This window comes from Puma concolor, chromosome B2, assembly GCF_028749965.1.
Source record: "Puma concolor isolate L17-30 chromosome B2, mPumCon1.1.hap2, whole genome shotgun sequence".
NCBI classification, from domain to species: domain Eukaryota; kingdom Metazoa; phylum Chordata; class Mammalia; order Carnivora; family Felidae; genus Puma; species Puma concolor.
Window position 1 is genome coordinate 50,323,101 of NC_141671.1, and position 21,772 is coordinate 50,344,872.

General features: G+C 38.7%; 1 protein-coding gene across 8 annotated transcripts in view; it reads right to left on the reverse strand.

The window, feature by feature from the left end:
• PKHD1 (PKHD1 ciliary IPT domain containing fibrocystin/polyductin) overlaps positions 1-21,772 on the reverse strand; it is a 494,091-nt gene that overhangs the window by 132,317 nt on the left and 340,002 nt on the right. For 7 of the 8 annotated variants that reach the window (XM_086707056.1, XM_086707061.1, XM_086707057.1 and 4 more), the window contains 5 exons: positions 17,421-17,575; positions 15,891-16,043; positions 10,653-11,531; positions 9,328-9,496; positions 7,601-7,758 (listed from right to left, as the gene is read on the reverse strand). In XM_086707056.1, coding sequence (XP_086563182.1) covers positions 7,601-7,758; positions 9,328-9,496; positions 10,653-11,531; positions 15,891-16,043; positions 17,421-17,575 — 1,514 coding nt within the window. The remainder of the gene's footprint in view (positions 1-7,600; positions 7,759-9,327; positions 9,497-10,652; positions 11,532-15,890; positions 16,044-17,420; positions 17,576-21,772) is intronic. The other variant, XM_086707059.1, reaches the window with a different exon arrangement.

The window sequence follows — 21,772 nt, forward strand, 5'->3', positions numbered from 1 at the left end:
CAAAGGATCCCTGAAAGCTTTATCCTCTTCTGCTTGGGATAAAACTCCCTGCAGCCACGTATCCCAAAGATTCTAATATTTTCTGAGACTCCACTGTGCCTTTATATTTTAATACCCTGACATCTGGAATCCTAAAAGTCTAATGTTTAACCATAAATATCGGCTGAGATTAAAGAGCTATCTACCAAGTTTCAATCTTTGGGGCCTATAATTGCTTGGGAAAAGAGAATGGTATTTCCCCCTCTAGCTAGAAGAAAAAGGCCTCCGCAAGCACAGATATTGGCAGACAAACCATTTATTCTCTCCATTCTGTTCCCTCCCTCCCTCCCTCCCTCTCCCTTCTCCCATTTTATAATACCATCTTGCTGTCATTCCCAGGACAAATGGGAAGAAAGAGAAGCCTAGAAAGCTTTAAAAAAGGACACATTTCAAGATCTAGCAACAAAGAGTTGAGAACACGCTGGCCACTCTGTCTGTGAGCCGCTAAGTGTATGTGTCCCCATTGCTGGAGCTTTCCCATTATTCAGTTGGAAACCACTTCATCACTCCATGGGCTGACAGTCAAATGCCAGCTTTATTTTCTTTTTTATCAACCTCATCTTTTATTTTTGATTTGGGGCCAGTCACTTTTAAGGTCTCCATAATGGTTTATAACTTTCTTTCTCAAGAAGCGACCAAGAAGTAACACCATTTGAAAAATGTTTCTTACCCTCACGTGGCACAGAATGGGAAACTCTCACCTGCCCTGGAGGTGGATTTGACCAGAAGTCTTGGCCAGATCACAGTACTTTGCTGGGAATGATGTCAAGGAAAGTGTGGGAAAAGCTTATCATGAGTTTAGGTTTTTAATATAATGATTCAATGTAGAATTTAAAAAATAAACTTAGCATTGAACTCATTTTTATCCAGTGTTGTGTTATTAAAGTGACATTTTGAGGTCATTCTACTCACTTCAATACTAGGAAAAATAATCTACAATGAAATAAGTTTAATATGTTCTTATTATTCAAAGACTTAATTTAGATTGTAAATACTCCTATATCTTTGTAGTTCATATTCTTTTCCCCTTCAGAAATATAGCCAGTGTGTATGTAAGCAAGAATATTTGTGCCTTTGGTATTTGGCACAGAGAGCAAATTCTTGATTTTCTGTGAGAAATTGAAACTGTTCACTTTTTTAAGTTAAAAATGTTGTGTTCTTAACATCTTGTCTATTTACTTCAAAGGAAGCATATTACTCTAGAGGTAGTGATTCCCAAACCTTAGCACAGCACAATCACTTGGGGAGGGGTGTGTGTGTGTGTGTGTGTGTGTGTGTGTGCGTGTGTAAGTGAGAGAAAGTATGTGAGTGTGTGTGTATGTGTGTGTGTTTAAACACAAAGGTCTGGGGCTCACACATATCTGTTGACTCAAAGTCCTCTCAACATGCAAATGAATGTCTAATGTACTAGATAATTCCGATAAGTCAGTTACAGCAGCCACTATCCTAAACACATCAAATTTACCTCATCTGAAAAAAAATTGGCAGGAGAACAGGATTTTTGTTTCGTTTGTTTTAAAATTTCCAGTCTATTAAAGGCAATACTTTAAAAAATATAACATAAATTATCTGACAAATTAGACATACAATATAAAAGCCCCACGCCTTATTTATTAGAGTCAGTAGATATAAAACTACTCTGCCAGTTGCTGTGTTTCTAAGTGATACATGTACGAAATTATCTCACTGCAGACTGGTACAAGACTGTGGGCCAGCACAGGTCGGAAGACCACTTGTGGGGTAGTGCATCCCTAAGCCCCCACTAGCTTCAGCTTCCTAAGTACACTGCCTGTTTCCAGTCTGACTCCCACCCTTTTCCATTTATTCCAAGGCTGCATGATCTTATCAGAGAGTGAATAAAATCTTGTCACCGCCTTTCTTAAAACCCTCCAACAAACACCATCTTATCAAATCACCCTGGCCTATGAAGGAGCTGATTCCTGGCGACCTCCAACTCCTCCCTCTCCCATTAATTACACACCAGTACCACTGATTTCCTTTTCCACCACTTCTCAGACACTTTGAGGCCATTTTGTCTCAGAGCCTCTGTTGTGGCTGGTCTCTGTCCCCAGGAGGCTCCTACCTCTGCTCAGAGCAGTGACTTTGCTTTTCACTCAGGTCTCACTAGAAATGTAACTCTGTTTCAAATAGCAACTCCCTTATACACATGCGTGCGCACACACACACACACACACACACACACACACACACACACACCTCTCAATCTACCTCTCTAACCCAAAACTCTATACTGTTTTCTTCCTACCTCCCATCACTATTGGAATATTTTCACTTACTTGTTTATATATATCTCTCAGCCAAAACATAAGCTTGACGAAAGTAGGAACATTGTTCACAAATAGAGCTCCCATCCTTAGAGCTTTGGTAGACTGTAGGTGGCCACAATGCATTTGCGCAATGAATAAAAATGCCAACTTCAGCACCCAGCAAGCATGAAAAAGCTATTCAAAGAATGCTACCTTCCATTTTACCTCCCTTCTACTTTCAAATCAAGGCCCAGAAATTGTAAAATGCCATGGAGAGTAAAGCTCTAATTTCTTCCAGTCTTCTTTCAACCACACGGGTACTCCACACGTACAAACTGGCCTGGGAGGTAAAGCCATCCATTTGGAGTCTGGGACATACTGGAAATGATTAAGAAGCCAGAGTGGAAAGCTCTGGCACCTGTCTAGTCCCACCTAAATGGGATATCAATTTCAAGACTTTGTTTTTGTCAGTGATTCTGAATTGTCAGATCATCAGCTGCCTCCATAACCAAAAGTAATCCTTTCCACAATAAAATGCAAATGGTTCTCAGAGGATCTCCTGCTTGGGATTAGCTGCCTTGCTCTCTACTGCCATGCATGCTTCAAAGTTGGCTGCAAATGCAAACTTACAGATAAGTACAAACCAAAATTAACAGCTCACTTTTCCCCTGGCTACACACCCTGCATTACACAGATAGCAAAACCCACTGGCACAGTATTCCTTATAGCTGATCCACATGGATAATTTTTGCTTCTAATGCCAGACTATATGACAATATTCCGGGACCTGTGGATATCTGTCTGGCTTGGTAGTTTTGCTGTGAACTTATATGTGCAAATAAAATCTGTATTTTTCAAATTAAAAATAAACCTCTAAGGCAATGGACTCCAAATTATTTATTAATAAAGTTGAGAAAGAACATAAGGGTGTATCACAATACCATTTGGAATAAATATGAGACTTGGTTTGTAGTGGCCTCCATTTTTGTCTCTGCTGCACGCCTCTCCCTGTTCTACAGAAGATTATAGATTCTTGTCTTGGAGAGGAAAAATACAAAATAGACATTCCTTCTTTTAAGATTGAATTTGTGCCTTTCTCATCTATCAGATTGTGTACAGGAATTGGAAAGCAGCACAGAAGGGAATGGTTCAAAAAATAAAAAGGGACTTGGATTAGGGAAGGAGGATATATTCATATTTTGGAAGCCAAAGGAAAACACTACAATCCTGTTAGCACCCAGAAGGCACCATTTACAATGCACTATCTCCTTCATTGCAAAAAGACACACTTTGTATTTCTAGAGCAGTAAACAGCAGGTTCTACTGCAGAATCCTTGAGGTTGGTACCTACAGCAACCTCATTTAAAATGTTATAAAGTTTTAAAACATCAGGAGTTTAAAGCAGTCAGTCATATGTACCTTTCTATATAAATTCAACCACACACACACACACACACACACTCATGCTTGTCCACATGCTAATAGTAACTAATACGTTATACTGTGATACCTTCTGGAGTTTTACCATTGAATCATATTTCACAACCAGGTCAGAGAGTGAAGAAAAATGAAATATACAATCAGCCACAAGAGCATGTTTGTTGCCTAAAAAGTACATGTATACCACATGGTAAGCAACCATCTGAGTTCATGAAACCACCATATTACTTCCACATGGAGTATTTGATCAACACTTTAGAGATCCTGTTTGCACCAGACATTTCCAAAGTCAACCCCCATGTTTTTAGCACTCGCCTTCACACACCAAAGACTGTTAGTGCAAAAACCTACCACTTCATGCTGAGAAAGGTTTTTTCCTAGCCACAGGAAAGAGCACAACTGGCCTGTGTTCAGAGAAAGCCAAGAGGCTGGTGAGTTGATGTCCAGAAGCATCCTTTAGCCAATGACAAGCAGGGATTTGAATTATAAATACCTTAGCTTCTTCATAGCTTAGCAGGGATACGTTTCAATTATGTGCCCAGAGTCTGCAGGAGTTCTCCCCCACCCAGACGAGCTCCAGCTATCCACAGTGGTCACCAGTTTGATTATACCCTTCCTGGCTTCACATTTTTCCCTGTCTCACTTTCCCACTTCTCTGCTTTCCTGACCTCACCCCCCACACAAACTACTAGATTCTAAGCCTTGTATCAAGGCCTGCCTTTGGAGCAGCACAAACTAAGACACTCTTCAGTCCTCATTCATTTCTGAAATGTAATTTTCATTAAATACTCTGGGACACCTGTCCCTTGTTACGGATTCCACAGAAATGTGATCCTCACCAAAAACCACAAGCATAGAAAAACCTCACAATTATGTCTGTATTTCTTTTTAAAGCATAAAGATGTTTTCTCAATGGTATAAACACCTATAACAGAGGGATGATTCTTTTTTTTTAATTTTTTTAACATTTATTTATTTTTGAGACAGAGAGAGACAGAGCATGAGCAGGGGAGGGTCAGAGAGAGAGGGAGACACAGAATCCAAAACAGGCTCCAGGCTCTGAGCTGTCAGCCCAGAGCCTGATGCGGGGCTTGAACTCACGGACCGCGAGATCATGACCTGAGCCGAAGTCGGAAGCCTAACAGACTGAGACACCCAGGTGCCCCCAGAGGGATGATTCTTAAAACCAATAGAATAACTTTTATGAAAAGCTATTTGAATAGTTATAGTGGTAAATGGGACAGTAACTGCCTATCTTTTTTTTTTCTTTTCCTACTCTGCACATATTTTCTCAATATATACTTTCCCTGAATTTTATTCTTTTGTGAAAAAATGTGCTTGCTGGTTATATCCAACAGGTATAACTAACATATCGAAATGAATATTTACTTAGTGTGTTCCATGCACTCAGCATTGACTTTTTAAAAACCTATACTGTAGTCCCCACACTTTGTCATTCTGTGCAAGCCTTCAACCTATGAAAATATTTAAGAGAAATTAGAAAAAGTATTGAAGCATGAAATAGTATGGTAATTAAAAGACTTATGTAGAAACTTCTCTAAATGTCAAATGCTAAAAGTAGCAGGAGTTCAAAGAAGAAAGGAGGAAACAGGTAAAAAAGAGGTCTAGGAAAGTCTTGGTTCCAGATTTCATGTTATGTATAAATCCTTAAGACACTGACCTACATTTAAGCCTCAGTTTCTTCTGTCTGCTCTTGAATGGTTTGGGACAAACAGCATTAATATTCTCCTTGGTTATCAATAATTAATTTACTTGATCAACCCATCAATTAATATTTGTTGAGCATTCCCCAAATATACAACAAACAGGACAAACTTCTTGCCATCATTAAGATTGCATTTCAACAGGCAAACAGGGGCACCTGGGTGGCTCAGTTGGTTAAGTGTCAACTTCAGCTTAGGTCATGATCTCATGGTTCATGAGTTCAAGCTCTGTGTTGGGCTCTGGGATGACAGCTCAGAGCCTGCTTCAGATTCTGTGTCTCCCCCTCTCTCTGCCTATCCCTCACTTGTGCACCCTCTTGCACTTGCTCTCTCTCTCAAAAATAAATGTAAGATAAAACTGCAGTTTTAAAAAATAAAATAAAATAAAAATAAAAGACAAGCAGTAAATCAGCCAGTAAATAAGTGTACTTATAATTTCAAGTAGGGGTGCCTGAGTGACTCAGTCATCTAACTCTTGGTTTCAGCTCAGGTCATGATATCACAGTTTGGTGGGTTCAAGCCCCACATCGGTTTCCATAATAACAGTGTGGAGCCTGCTTGGGATTTTCTCTCTCCCCCTCCCCCATTCATGCTGTCTATGTCTCTAGATAGATAAATAAATACATACATACTTACATAAAAAATATTATTATTTCAACTAATGTAACTCTCACAAAAAATAATGAAGCAGGCACAGTAGGGCTAGAGTAATGGAAGAATAATTATTTTAGGGTGGTCAGGGGTGGCTTCTCTGAGGAGCTATCATTTGAACAAAAGGAGCCAGCTCTGCAAAGAAATGAGAACAGGATATTTCAGGCAGAGGAAACAGCCAATGCAAAGGCAACCCCCGGGGTAAGAATAAGCTTAGCATGGTAAAGAAAGCATAAGACCACGATAAATAAAGAAGAGTGTCACAGGGACCAGATACTACAAGACTTATAGGCTTGAAGTTTGCATTTTATTTTAGGGGAATGGAAAGCAATTGGAAAGTTGAAAATATCACTCTTGCTACCTTGTGAAAAATAGTTTATGGGCTAAAAGAAGAAAAAAGACTGTTAGGAAGCTATTCTATTCCCTTGTTGGATGATGGTTTAGAAGTGAGAGGGTTTATATCAAAAAAAAAAAAAAAAAGAATAAATGCTCCTAGATTTTTTACTTAAATAATCTCATGAACGATGGTACTGAGCACTAAGGTAGGGTCATCTAGGGAAGGAGCAGATTATGGATGCGGACAGAAATCAAGAACCCACTTGGGGCATGTTGAGTCTGAAATGCTGATTGTACATCCCAATGGAGTCAGTTGGATATACCAGACCAAAGTTCAGGGCTGGAGATATAAATTGGAAGTCATCAGCAGTGAATGGCATGTCAACCTTGGATTTAGCAAGATTAGGGAGAGAATAAAACAGATCTGAGAACATAATCCTGGAACATTCCTTCATTTAGAACTTTAAAAGGGGAAAGGAGACTAGAGGAGAAGTATGGAAAGAATCAACCACTGAAACAGAAAGAAAGCCAGGATAATTCTTTCGATTTATGTGCAACAGATTCCACCTGAACTCAAATGGAAACTCAGAGTCCAATTGTTTGTGGAAGTAGGACAATGATCTCTCCGGGGGGTCCAGCTATTAAAACTGATCACTAAATGGGCTCTGGTTGTAGAAGAGAGCAGAAGGAATTTTGATTACAGGCCCCCCGGGGACAACCAACAGATGGAAAAAAGGAAGGACAACTGCACACCATCTACGCCACCACCCTGAATGAGCGCCTTCAAGTCTGGATGGAAGAGAATTATTGACTCAGATGGCAGAGGAGCTGGTTCCCTGGCAGACTGTGAAACACTGAGCAGCAAGAGTGCTGCTTCAGGTCCCGGTGAACTCACTACTGAGATGTTCTCACTTGTGCACAGAGCTGCATGTTAGAAATCTGTACCTTACACAAAGACACAAGCGATCTCATGGAGGGAATAACAATGCTGTAATGACATTGCTTAACCACTCAACATTCTTGTGATAGCAGACTCCAACTCAAAATCAGTTCCTCTCCTGGATATTTTGTTCCTGATAGACAAGCCAGCCAAACCACATGCATGCTCCCTGTACTGGAGGCATAAGTTCAGATATAACCAACCTGTGTTGAAGAAGGATCCAGTCCATTCTGCCTCCGTTTTAGGGAATACAGAAACTGGTGGTGGCAGACCTAGGGCTCTCCCATCCAGATCCTTAAAGAGATATTTTCTTGGATCTTCACAATCTGATTCAGGGCAGACCAGTATTCCTAAACTTTTCCTGTGAAGATAGACAGAAAGCAACTCTCTCATTCCATGAGCAACACAAAGAAAACATATTTGTAGTGCCGCCATGAAAAATAAATGAGGATTTTATTATTAATAATGTGTTATACATAGATAAAAAGTAAAGCTCTATAGAGAATTTTATTTCCCCGTTATATGGGCAAAAAGAAAGACATTCTTGTAACCAAATATTCCACATATCTGAATATATAATTTTGCTTCAATTGCTAATTTTGTAAGAAGCAAGATATAATGAAGTGTTCTTAATTCTAATATCTACTAAATATAAAATAATAATTTCTTTATGAAACTTTGGGGACTTGCAGTATTTTAAGATTATTACTATAAATTTCAATTCTATTTGTGCTATATACAAACAAGGTAAAAATAGATATTCTCATTCAACATGTATCTATTGAATACCTACTACTTACGTGTTGGAGAATACAGTGGTGATAAAGATAGACATATTCCTATACTTTCAGAATTTAGAGTCAGGCAGGGTATATAAACAAGTTATAGGCAATTATAGCATTGAATTATAGAGAATTTATTTGATTCCCCCTGGTCTAATAATTTTAGGTACCATTGGTAATAACATTAAATATTTATTGTATGCCAACCATGTGTCAGGTATTAATAATATAAAGAATCAGATGCTAATATCATTTAGCTTTATAACTATTTCATCCCATAAGTAAGGCATGAATGAACATAAAGAAAATTGGGCAAAGAAAAAATGATAGAATAACACAAATTGAAAATCTCATAATGTTTTGGTACCATAAAAATGGGTCAGGGATTGGCATTAAAATGAGATTACTGTTGGGCCAAACACATTAACTTTCTAATCAGGACAATTTTTCTTGATTCTTTTCTTCCAGCTAAAGGAGTTTGCCCAATATTGTGGAGGAAAGAAAGTAACCCATTCTCCCTGCTCCTAACTTTCCCACTCTCTTTTATGAGAAAAAGAATTCCTCATCTAGTTTTCAGAGAACATATGTTCAAGAACAGTAGTTACAGAAGGTCTACATGCCAAAATCTAAGCCACTTTGTACAGTTCAGGGATTCCTGGCAACAGACACAGTCTCCTTCTACCTCCTAGTCCCTGCTCAAGGGTTTCCAAGCCTCCTTCAGAAAACTAGTGACACCACACTCCATGGAAGAGTCAAGAATTGGGGTAAATTTTTTTCAAGTGATTTTGAAAACATCCCAAAGACGTATTTCTAATAAGGATAAACAATGAAACAATATCAGTTAAACTTTGCATTCTATCACTTTTGTTCCCTCTTTTAGCTAAAAACTGTCACAAGGCTCAACCCAAATTGAAGACAGAAATAGCCTCTATCTCTGTTGTGAGAGAGACTGAAAAATCTAACAAAAGGCATGACTGTAGGTGGGGTAAAGAATTCGGGCCATTCAATCAATCCACCTTATCTTTCCAGAGGAACATATTTCTATTCACATTGATGATTTTATTCTCTTTTTCTAAATATGGTTAAGGATTTGAGGAATTGACAAATATTTCACAAACATGGCTTATTGGAAATACTAAAACTGGTACCTGGTCTGCAAAGGAGGAAAGTAGAACTTGTTATTATCTTTGATATTTAGCATCCTGGTCCTCTCTGCTGTAATAGGATGCACGATTCCAGTGTTCTCTACATTGGGCAGGATGCAGACATCTAGGTCATCATTATAGCAACTCTTCACAAAACTAGAAAAGGTGACATCTGAAAAAAAATTTTAAGGTATCATAATATTGGATCATATAAACTATCTACCACAATATGGACTATACAACTAAATATTCTTATATCAATGCAGATCTAGGAGTAAGTTTAAGCTATCCAGGGTAGTTCCAGGAGTTAACATAAATCCTGACTTAAAATATCTGTAGTTCTGGGGCACCTGGGTGGCTCAGTTGGTTAAGTGTCTGATTTTGGCTCAGGTCATGATCTCATGGTTTGTGAATTGAGTTCAAGCCTGGTGTTGGGCTCTGTGCTGACAGCTCAGAGCCTGGAGACTGCTTCAGGTTCTGTGTCTCCCTCTCTCCATTCCCCTATCCTTCTCTCTCTCTCTCTCTCTCTCTCTCTCTCTCTCTTTCTCTCTCTCTCTCTCTCTCAGATATAAATAAACATTAAAATAAATACATAAAATAATATAAAATATCTGTAGTCCTTCAAGATGTAGACACTGTATGCAAAAGATAAGAGTATATTCCAACACATTAAAGTCTCAAGAGCAATACTTTTCATCAAACTTTTGATCAATATCCAATGAGGAATGAGTACAAAAGAGACCTGATGGAAGAGTAACATCATGGGTTGTGGCCTGATTCTAATCCAGGCTGCCTACCAACTTTACTAAACCTCAGTGAGGCACGATTTCTGCATCTGTTTCATCCTTTGTATAATAGAAAAAGCAATACCTACCTAAGAGAATTGTCATATAATCAAATTAAATAATCAAATTAAATAATCAAATTAAATAAAGTTCTTCAACATGAATAAAGCAGTGACTTTTTAATTTTTTTATTTGAGAGAAAGAAAAAGGGGGAGGGGCAGAGAGAGGAGGAGAGAGAATCCCAAGCAGGCTCTGTGTTGTCAGTGAAGAGCTTGATTCAGGGCCATGAGATCATGATGTGAGCTAAAATCAAGGGTTGGGCGCTTAAGAGACTGAGCCACCCAGGCGCCCCAAGCAGAGATGATTTAAGGAGCCACTCACTGTCATTATCACCACTGTGGTTATCAATAGCAAGCAGATTATCAATTGGACAAGAAGCCCTAGGCTACATCTTACCCTCTTGTTGATATAATTTCAGAATGCTATCAAAGATTCTATGCACAGATATATGAAACTACATTGCTTATAAACCAACCATCATACCTTGAATTTTCATAATTCCTGAAATTGAATGGTCATTCCTGACTCTGTGCCAGGGCTCCTGAGGCCACTGATTTGGTTCTGAGGTGAATACAGGCCATAAAATCCCAACTCGACCTCCTCTTGGATTGGAAGGAGCTCGATCTGTTGAAGTCACATTGGCAGCGCGAGGTTTGACTCTGTCCTGAATGCAATCAAAAGAAGAGCTAGTGGCCACAATGACTGAATTCCTAAGTACAATCTGTAAATTTTCAATGTGCCTCTGAGGAGCATAAGACATGTATACTGTTGCCAAAAGACCAATAGCATTATCTACCAGAGTGATGTTCTCTATCTCCACACTGTTTTCCACGTGTAGCATGGCACCGTAGTCAAAGTTCTTAAAAGCTAAGAAGCCAGAAATACCGGTACAGTTGTCTAGTCCATTTTCCTTATAGAGATGAAGGCCATGGAGGCTTGAGTGGGCCACGTTGTCAGACCAATGAGCTTCAGGAGAGGAACACCTGTACCCTCGGATATGAAAGCCCAGTCTTTCTGATCCTGCCACGACATTGCCAAAGAGGTTGATGTTCTTTGCCTGGTTCACTTTGATTCCTGCCACCCAAACAGTGGACCATGATGACTGTGTCATCAGAACCAATAGGTTATTAGAGAGAGAGAAGTTCTGACCCTCCAAATCTATGCCATGGCCAACTGTGCCAAACACTATATTGTCATTTAGAACGATCCCATGGCTGGCTGCAGCACGAATGCCCCCACCACAGCTTTGGTGCAGAGTAGAAGAAATTATCCAGGATCCTTCTGATGCATTAGTAAGTTCAATGGATGAATACAATGGCGACCCAAAGTTCTGAATTTCCACATTTGAAAGTTGAAGAACACCTGAAAACAAAATGAATATTATCAGGTACTTTCTCCTTCCTACAGAAGGCAAAAGATTGGCCCATTTATGGGCATCAGGAGATGCAAATTTGTTAATGTAATAGTTTGTTCTCAACACCAGAACTATATTTCCTATGATGAGTCTCACTAACAAAATATGAATCATTAGGAATATCACAGTAATGCATGAAAGGTTTTATGTGCCATATGAAGAGTGTGGCAATAGAATGGAAGGACAGGAAGGACAGATAGGGAAGAGAGAGAGGCTTTGGAGATGAACCCAGCCAGCCAGGCAATTCTGGGTATTTGCCTCCAGGGCTGGTCAAAGACCTGAATTATAATGAAGAGAGTGTGGATCCCAGGTTTCCTCTCGGTGACCGTGTGAAAAGGCTATCACCATCCCCACAAAGATATTGCGTGAAGGAATATCATGGTCAATTATATTAAAAAAATACTTTTAAATCATTTTAAAGACCCCGTAAAATCTTTTCTGTTTTTATCCTAGCCACACAACAGCCCCTGTCTCATTTTGACAATAATAAGATTCTCTACATTGTTTATGTCAGGAGAGGATAGTGAATTATTTGGTCATACTGGGAAATTTATTTGTACTAATTTAAGTGGATATTATAAAACCACATTATGAACTACACCCACTAGGTTGATTTAAAAATATAATCGGCATTTATATGTCAATGTATATACTTTTGGTAAAATAGATTAAGAACATGATTATAAAAAAAAATGAGGTGAGTTAACAACTATAACAGGTGACTCTCATATAGCCCTCTTTGGTATCAGGGACTGTTTTAAGTCATTTATCAATATTGTGTGTGTGTTTGTGTACATATGTGTGTGCATACGTGTGTGTGTATGTGTGTGTGTATAAACTTTTACCTTCACAAATTCTATGAGGTAGGTGCAATTATTATCCCCATTTCACAGATAAGGAAACTGAGGCAGAGAAGGTTTAATAAGTAACATGCTAGACTTGGACATAGGCAAATGCATTCAGGGGATATACTATTAACCAGCACGCAGGCACACTAGGGGAAGTGGGAGACATGGTAGAATAAAAGGAATAGCTACTCAATGGGATGTACACAACTGGGTTATAGCTAATGTGCCAGTAATTAGTCATGTGCCCTTAGCTACCTAGGTCACAACTTTATCCATCACTTGGTTTCTTTTTTTTTTTTTTTTAAAGGTACTGCCAAAGGTGACCTATAAAGTTATTTCTTTTATTTAAAAGGGAGAAAACTAGTGTTTTAGTAATAATATTTAAAGCTCAAAGGTAGTCCAGACTAAACCCTCTACCTTCCACCCTCCCTTTTCACAGAGGAGAAACTAACACCCTTGCAAATCGGCTGCCTTGAAGGACCACACCATCATCTGAAGGAAAGATGAAGTGAAAGACCATGTACGTCTTTCTTGGTAGCCAGACACCAGCATTCCTACATATCTAAATTTCTCAAATGACAATGATTAAGGAGGCACTGGTGGATGGAATAGACATTATCACAGAATGATAAAACATCCAGAAACTACTTGTCTGGTGGTAACATTTTTTATATAGTGTCCCTCACCAGTAGCACAGAGCTGAAAGGGCTGTTGAACCTGTCTCCATATGACTATGGCCCAAAGGACACCAAATGCTAGATTCCACATATAAATAGCTTATTTTGTAGAATGGAAGGTGGTTCTAGAATTTCAGTCAAGGCAATATATCAGTATTATTTTAATTAGTGTTTTTTAACATCTTATACTGCATGGTTATAATTCACAGTTTTAAATTGCACAAAATCTTTTTACTTATATGCATTTTTAACCAATGGCTGAAAGCTAATCAATAGTAAATACTTAAAATGTCTTGAGCATTTAAGTGGAGAATTCAGTAATGTTTTTTCCTATATTTCCTTTTGGAAATAACAATTCTAAGTAAAAATTGCTGGATGTTATTGGTCATAAAAAGAATGATGGGGTACCTAGGTGGTTCAGTTGGTTAAGTGTCCAACTGTGGCTCAGGTCATGCTCGCACGAGTTTGTGAGTTTGAGCCCCGCGTCAGGCTCTGTGATAACAGCTCAGAGCCTGCTTCTGATTCTATGTCTCCCTGTCTCCGCCTCTCCCCTGCTTGAGCTCTGACTCAAGCTCCCTCATTTAACTCTTGGCCTCATTTTCTACCCTACGATTGTTCAATACCCATAGCTGGCATCCTTGACCGATAACCTGCAAATTCCACCTCATCCAGGTCCTGAGTTACATTAAAGAAAAATACAAGGCTTCTTAATTTAGTGTGGGAAACTGGATTGTATTCTGGAACAGAAAAGGGACATTAGTGGAAAAACTGGTGGAATCTGAGTAACGTCTTGAATTCGGTTGATAGTAACACACCAGTGTTCACTTTTTGATTTTGACAAACGTACCAGAGATATGGCAGATATTAACAATAGGGGAGACTGTGCAAAAAGAACCCAGGAACTCTAGATACCACAGATGCAACTTTTCTATAAATCAACAATGATTACAAAATTAAAATTTATTTAACAAGGGCTTCGAAATTCAGGCTTCAATTTGGATGTTACCTCTGCCACTTTCTAGCTGGATGACTTTTTTTACTCTTCACTTTCCTCATTGCCATTTATGGAGCACTTAATACATAACAGTTACTATACTTATGAAGCAGCAATGAAAGACCCAACCTTATCCTCAAATTGTTTGCAAGCTTGTAAGTGAGTTTTACAAATAAGCAGGCAATTTTATCAGTGACTCTGTTTCCTCATCTATAAAAATGTTTCACTCACAAAGATATTAAAATTAGATGAGGGGCACCTGGGTGGCTCACTTGGTTAAGCATCTGACTTCAGCTCATGTCATAAACAGCTCCTGAGTTTGAGCCTTGCATCGGGCTCTGTGCTGACAGCTCAGAGCCTGGAGCCTGCTTCAGATTCTGTGTCTCCCTCTCCCTCTGCCCCTTCCATGCTCACTCTCTGACTCTCTCTCTCAAAAATAAATAAGCACTAAAAAAATTTTGTAAAGATTAAATAAGATAAAATAGGCATGGAAACCACCCTTAATCCCAGTCTATAACACCTCTTCCCCTGGGGATGATTTAAGAAACCCTGGATCAGCGATGCCAGAGGTTCAGAACCACATCAGTCTTGCTGCTCATTCAGCACTGGCTTGGTGCTAAACTGTCAGAATTGGTCTTCTAACTTGTTCCCGTGACCATGTTCCAGCTTGGCCTGCAGTTTCAGTGAAAGGAGGCCCTGTCTCGTTTCTAGAAGACCAGGATTCAGCCTGTGTTTTAGTCTTCTAAAGCATGGTTTGTCAATCTCAACACTATTGATGTTTTGAACCAGAGAATCCTTTCTGGTGGGAGACTGTGCTTGCGTTTGTCGGGTTGTAGAATGCATTGTGGGATGTTTAACATCTACCTACTAGGTACCAGAAACTCCCCCAAGTTGTGACAAGCAAAATGTCTCCATATATTGCCAAATGTCTTTTGAGGGGAGGCGAGGAGAGAAGTCATTTCTGTGAGAACTCGTGGAAACAGATCCTATGGAGAGAGAGTTTGTTCCACAGGCCAGGAATCCTGAACTTTTGATTTAAGGTACAAACACTGCCCTTTACCTTACTGGAGGAACAGATGTGCCAACAAATGGGGTTTCTTTCATACTCAATATGTTTGGTAAGTAGTTAGATCCTTTATTCCAGGCCTTTTCAGAGTCTTTTTTTATATTCACATATTCAGTGACTTTCTAAGATGGAGGTACAGTGACAGCCTTTCCCAAATGTATTTGACCAAGAAACAATTATGGAATAATACCTAAGGAACACAAGTTTAAGAAAAAGGTCCTAATGAAATAATTGTGCAGCATTCAAATAGAGTTCAAGTTGCAAAGAAATGAGAAAGATTGAACTGATCCTTAAAGCAGTCTAGAATATGGAAATCATTTTTATTTAAATTTATGCTATTAATTTATAGCATGAACTGAGGCCTGCCATCAGATACAGCATGCTACTGGGAAAGAGTAATAGAAATTCAGGAAAGAGATAAAATTCAAGTGGTCATTAAATCATCTATAATTTCAAAGCAGAGGAAATTTCACATCTGCTGAAGATGTTTTCTTTGAGGTAAAAATGTGCATATGTGCTGATCGCTAGTATATTATTTTAACGTCACACTGATAATTAAGCACAGATTAGAACTGAAAATTCATAGTTCCTCAGAGCACAAAGGAGCCATCTAATTTTAACGTTTTGTTTTATAAAGGAAAATTCTCACAGCTGGAATTTCTGAGTGTCCCAGATGAATAGGCTCTAATCGGTAATGCCTAATAACTTAAAATTCCGTTTACCTGAAAATTCTTCACTGTTGGGCTTTCTAAAGGACCCCACAAGTAGTCTCGCCCTGCATGATGAATCAGGCTGGATTTGTATATTTCGGGTCAAAAGTCCAACCTCTGCAGCCAAACGAATGTATCGGCCATCCTCCATGACATGGACGCTTCCTGTGGCAATAGGAATTGGGCAAGAAAAAAACTTTAAAAACCTATTTCAGAAATTGCCAGCTGGGGACCCAGAGAACCTGACAAATGAAAACACTCCTTTCCCCTCAGAAGTCCTACCAACATTAAGGATGCTTTTCCTCGGGCATTCTCCACAAATGTCAGCTGAGAAATGAAAAGCTCGTTCACATGTCTCTCTTTGGGATCAGAGTGAGAGTGTTAGAGCAAGAATTCATTTCTCCTTAATAACTGTGGGTACTGGGACAAGGAAGTCAGGGCACACCTGTCCAATTAGTGGGGTCCCTAACCTCCTTCCTTAAATTCATAGGCGTGTGACTTGAGTGTGCGGTTATACATTGTCTGTGGACCTCTTTCATGACAGTGAAGAATTCCAGACCGACTGAGGCAGTGACAGAGCTAAAGCAGCAATACATAGGAGTAAAGGGACAAAGAGCAGGGGCAGCATCCTGTTGTGATGGGTCTTAAGTTCAGCACTACCTGAAGGAGCCTCCTCAGGAACAGGAATGAAGCCCCTTTATGGTTTGTTCCACTGCCCTCCATTTATAAGGCACCTTGCATCCTACTGGCAAAGAATACTGAATATTTCTCCCCTCTCTTCCACTTAAAAAAATCATCTTCAGAACTATGATTTAGAAATAGATTTAGACATAATCTTGTTGAATGCATGTATTTATCTCTCTCATATCAGAGACAAAAAGATATTCCCTAACCATTCTGTTTCCATGTTTTATTATTTATTAGAGTTCTTAAATTAAATGTATTTATTAGACTGAACCAGGAAACTCATGGCTATTTATCATTTATGTGCAAATATTTTAACTGTACATAGTGTATAAAACTCTTCACACTTTTTTTGAGGAAATAAAAGTGTTTGGCTGTTTATCTTTCTTTTTGTTAATACTAGTAGTAGTCAGTACATAAAGTATCTGGAAGAACACATCCTGAGCATGAAAAAAGAAGTCATTATTTACAATAACTACTGTATTCTAAGTGGTTGTGTGAGTCAGTGTGCCAAGAAGTGAACTGGAAATTCAGCTCCCATGAGGTTTATTCTGGCTAAGCCATGAAATTACCCAGTGACCTTGAACAAGATGCTTAATTTTTCTGCTTACTTCTAGATTTGCCATTAAAAATAAAAAACAAAAAAAACCAAAATCCTTCACATCTAAGTGTTCTTTAAAAGTTAGGCAATAAAATTAATGAAGGAATAGAGGTAAAACCTTCTAGGACAGGTCTAGGGAGCAGCAAGGTATTATCCATCCTTCTGAATGGCCATTGGACACAGGATCCCCAGTCAGGTTGCTGTACACATTCTTCCTGGTCCATCCACTTTCCTTAACCAACAAACCAAAGCCTTACCAATGTGTCGGTGTTTGAGCCGTTCATAGATCCTAATATGGTGAGCCTTGACTTCTTTCACAGTGAGGACTTCTGCTTCGTGAGGCTCATAAGAAGAGGAGCTAAGGATGATTTTGTCATGGGGTTGCCAATCCACTGTGTCCTCAACTATAATTCTGTAATAGCATAAAAATGGTATCAAATATACTGAGAGTGCAACACGGATCACCTACTAGTTCCAAAGAGAAAAGGAAATCCACTACAACCACCAATTCCCACCAAGGAGATTGAGTTAGAAATAATAAGCCAAGACAGAGAAAAAGGGCTTTTGTGAAAAATTTAATGCTCATGAAATCACTGGTCTGGCTTATGCGTACAAGGATAGCAAAGATATTCTCCAGCCATGAAGTACATGACAAATGAATAAGAGTAAAAGTTCCAGTTTAATATACGCCAACTACACATGGTTTCTTAGAATGGATATCTTCTCCCTGATTGGGAAACAGTTTGAATAATAAAGATATTTCTGAAAAAAACCTTTTCTCAAATTTTCTGAAGAACTATTATGCCATTTTTGGACAACTTATTATCATGCATTAAGTCTCATACCTTCATGGTCAGACAGATATAATGTCTATCCTAAAGGTGTCACATATTAGCTACATGACCTTAAGAAGTCACATAACTTTCCTGAGTTTCATATCTTCATGTGAAAAATGACAATATCGAAAGCTTCCCTCTGACATCCCAGTGCTAGTGTAGGGACTAATGGTATACATTTATTGAGTGTGCTGTGTTCTAAGCACTGTTCTGTCTCCACAATATAAACAGTAATAGTTTGATCATTTTTGTTTGTTTGTTTTTTTAACTCCCATCAGGTAAAACTTTTGTTCAGTCTTTCACTGCCGCCTAGCTTTTCCTAGTGAATATGTCTGCTTCACAGTCATTGCCATCTTCAATGGGATAAGTTTATTTTAATAACCTGACTCTTTTGTTAGCATCCACATTTTATCCAGCATTGACAATAGATTCTCCTCTACCTTTCAATGTTCATCCAGGCAACGGGTCCATGAAACATCTATTGATTGAACAATTGGTATGCACCAGACTCTACAGTAGGTGATAGAGGCAAAATGGTAAATAAAACATGTCATTTGTATTTTTTAATAGATTAGATTTTGACTAGTAGACATCTTTAAAGAGTTTACTGCAAGGGAGGAAAAGTACACAATTTCTATATAATATGAACACCAAATAAATAAATAAATAAATAAATAAATAAATAAATAAATAAATAACAGGGGATCGTTTGTGGGCCAATGGTAAGAGTCTGCTATGAACCAAAGATTGTAATGAATTCGCATCTGTGCACCTGAGGTTAGAGAGTCAGGGAGAGAGTCACAGAAGAAAATAAAAAGATTACTATCAATTGTTGCAGTTTTAATGAAAGAAATTAGTCTTATCTTTGTTCCTGATTTGTGGTGATACCTAAGTTACAGAATATTAAAGCAACTGCTGGTTTTTAAAGGCAAAGTAACTAACGTCCAAGAGATAAGAGGCACCTGGGTTGCTCAATCAGGTAAGCGTCCAACTTCGGCCCAGTTCATGATGTCATGACTCATGAGTTCAAGCCCCACATCAGGCTCTGTGCTGACAGCCAAGAGCCTAGAGCCTGCTTCAGATTCTGTGTGTGTCTCTCTCTGCCCCTCCCCTACTCACTCTCTGTCTCTGTCTCTGTCTCTCTCTCTCAAAAATAAACATTAAAAATATTTTTTAATTATTAAAAAAAATTAAGTCCGAGAGATTAAATAACAAAACTGAAGACTAGTTTGAATTAGGACAAGGGAAGACTCCTGATTAAGTCCAGGTTCTTTCCACTAAATGACATTGCCTCACCTGTCTGACTTGTAGTCCTTCCCTGGCTAAATGGTAATGAAAAGCAATACCCCCACATCTCAGAATGATATAAAGATAATCCATGAAATTATGAAAAGTCTGTGACTTATACAATGGAATACTATGGAGTCATTTAAAAGGTACACTGTTGCAGAGCATGAATTATAAGGCATTTTGTTCATGATGTACGGAGTAAAAAAATCAGAATATAAAACAATATGCCCACTTTGTTTTTCAAATAAAAATAACACACACATACACATACACACACACACACAAGAAAGGAAAGATACACTGTAAAATGCTGCTAGCCCGCCTATAGATGATGAGTTTAGTAGTGATTTTTCACTTAAATCTAAATTTTCTAATTTAACAGATAAGAAAAAAATACTTTTTTAAAAAGAAAATAAGGCTATGGATATAAAGTCACACCAAAGTCGATGAGCAGCACAATTGAAACTGATCCTTTCCTTCATAGTCAGTATTACCTGGATAATCTTTTTTATTATTATCTATACTGCTGAATAAAGTTCTTCAGACAATAGGTACCATAACGTTCTGAAGCGTTTCTTGTGAAAAGAATTGAAACTCATTTCTTGTGGACACAGGGAATTTTTAGGGCAGGGTCTGTGAGTTCTAAGCTCACCCTGAGACCGTCAGCCACAGTGTGGTCTCTCCACAGGACACAGCACAGCGATACATGAGATCTTTTTCCCAGAGGCCCATGAGGCAACAGGAGGGCTCACACCACTCCTAGGGACTTCCAGAGAGCTCCACCCAGGCCTAAAGAGAGCCCCTGACCCTGGAGTTGGGTGGTATAAGTGTCCCTCCGCCTCTCTCTCAGGATGCCTGCTTGCAAGCCCCACCTGGTTGGGCCAGGATGTGTGTGGATGACTGCCCCCAGCCAGTCAGCTCCTGCTGGGACAGACTCCATCTTTCACCCAGACAGCCCTTGCTACAGCTCTGGTACTTTCTATACGGGGAGTAGTTGTGTGCGATGTTGGTAGGAGAAAGAGCCCACCCTGCTTGCCTGTTTCAGACTATTTTTGTTTAGCAAGTAGTGCATGTTCTTTAATGTACAAAAGACAAGAGTGAATGAAACATTCTCACATTTATTTACACCATTATCTAGTTCTTCATATTAACTCTAAGTGGGTAGTAATTTAGGGATTGAAAAAGAAATAAAAACCAAAAAGTTATGTTCTACCCTGTCTATTCTACATTGTGTCTACACTGTGTACTCACAGAGATGGCTACTTTTACTTCACCGTGCAGGAATTTAATTGTACATAAAACTGAACCTCTCAGAGCTGAGAGAGACTAGAAGCAATGGGTCCATATCCCAGTGCATTATCCTACAATTTAAACAGTGATGCAGCTACCAGCTTGTAACTTTTAGGGACTACAATCAAGGCAGTGTATGATATGGTAAGGATGGATACATGTCCTTATACATTTGCCAAAACCCACAGAATGTACAACTCAAAGAGCAAACCCTAATGTAAACTAAAACAAATAAAATCTCATTCCCCAACTTCCTTAAATAAGGCTTCTGCTCCAGCCAGATGAATTTGCTCACTCTCTCAGGAAATAGCTATGTGTTTCTCACCTGTCACTTAAAATACTATTGTCCTTACCCTGCCCTTCAGTCTCATTCTTAAAAATTGACTGAAGTTCCTTTCCCTTCAAGAAATCTTCCCATGGGAGTCATTTCACTGAACACCCAACCCCTGCTTCTGTTCCACCACAATCTTGACACAATGGATACTGCTGCCTTGCAATTGGTTTTATACTCTTGCCTTCTGTGGCTATTCAACTCTGATACTGTAAGGTAATATTTATTGAAAATATGACTACCTAGTTATATAAACCCTATATCACATAGCAATGTTCTCAACAAAAAGAAAAAAAGACCTATTGAAGTTAGTAGCCCAAATTTTATATTAAACATATAAATGAACTTATGGTGACCTTTTCCATTAAGACTTCTGAAACATTTTAAGTTCACGAATATTAATCTCTCCTCTATACTCCAGAAGCATTGGGAATCTGTATCTCATAAGGACCATACATATATGGCAAAGGAGTATGGCCCCTTCTGCTCTGCGTCCACATAGCCACAGTGGTAACTTCAAAGAAAATGGTGGTCCCAATTATCAATAACTTAGATGGTTCTGTTGGTCTGGGTGAGTATCAGTTTTCCTTAAATTCCAACATCCACACTTCCCACTGATGGTCTTCTACTATTTGGTTACCCTTCAACTAGCCCAGCTATCTGATTAATACTAATAAGAGTCCTATAGCTACAGGGGACAAGATAGACCTTTCTGTTCTGAGCAAAACACACCTAAAACAATAAATAAACAAAAATATTAAAAGAGCTGTTTGCAACATAACTGGACCCAAATGAAAACCATATGAAAAGACACAGGAAACTATGAATAATCACTGCAAAAGTCTCCCAAAGGAAAACCTTT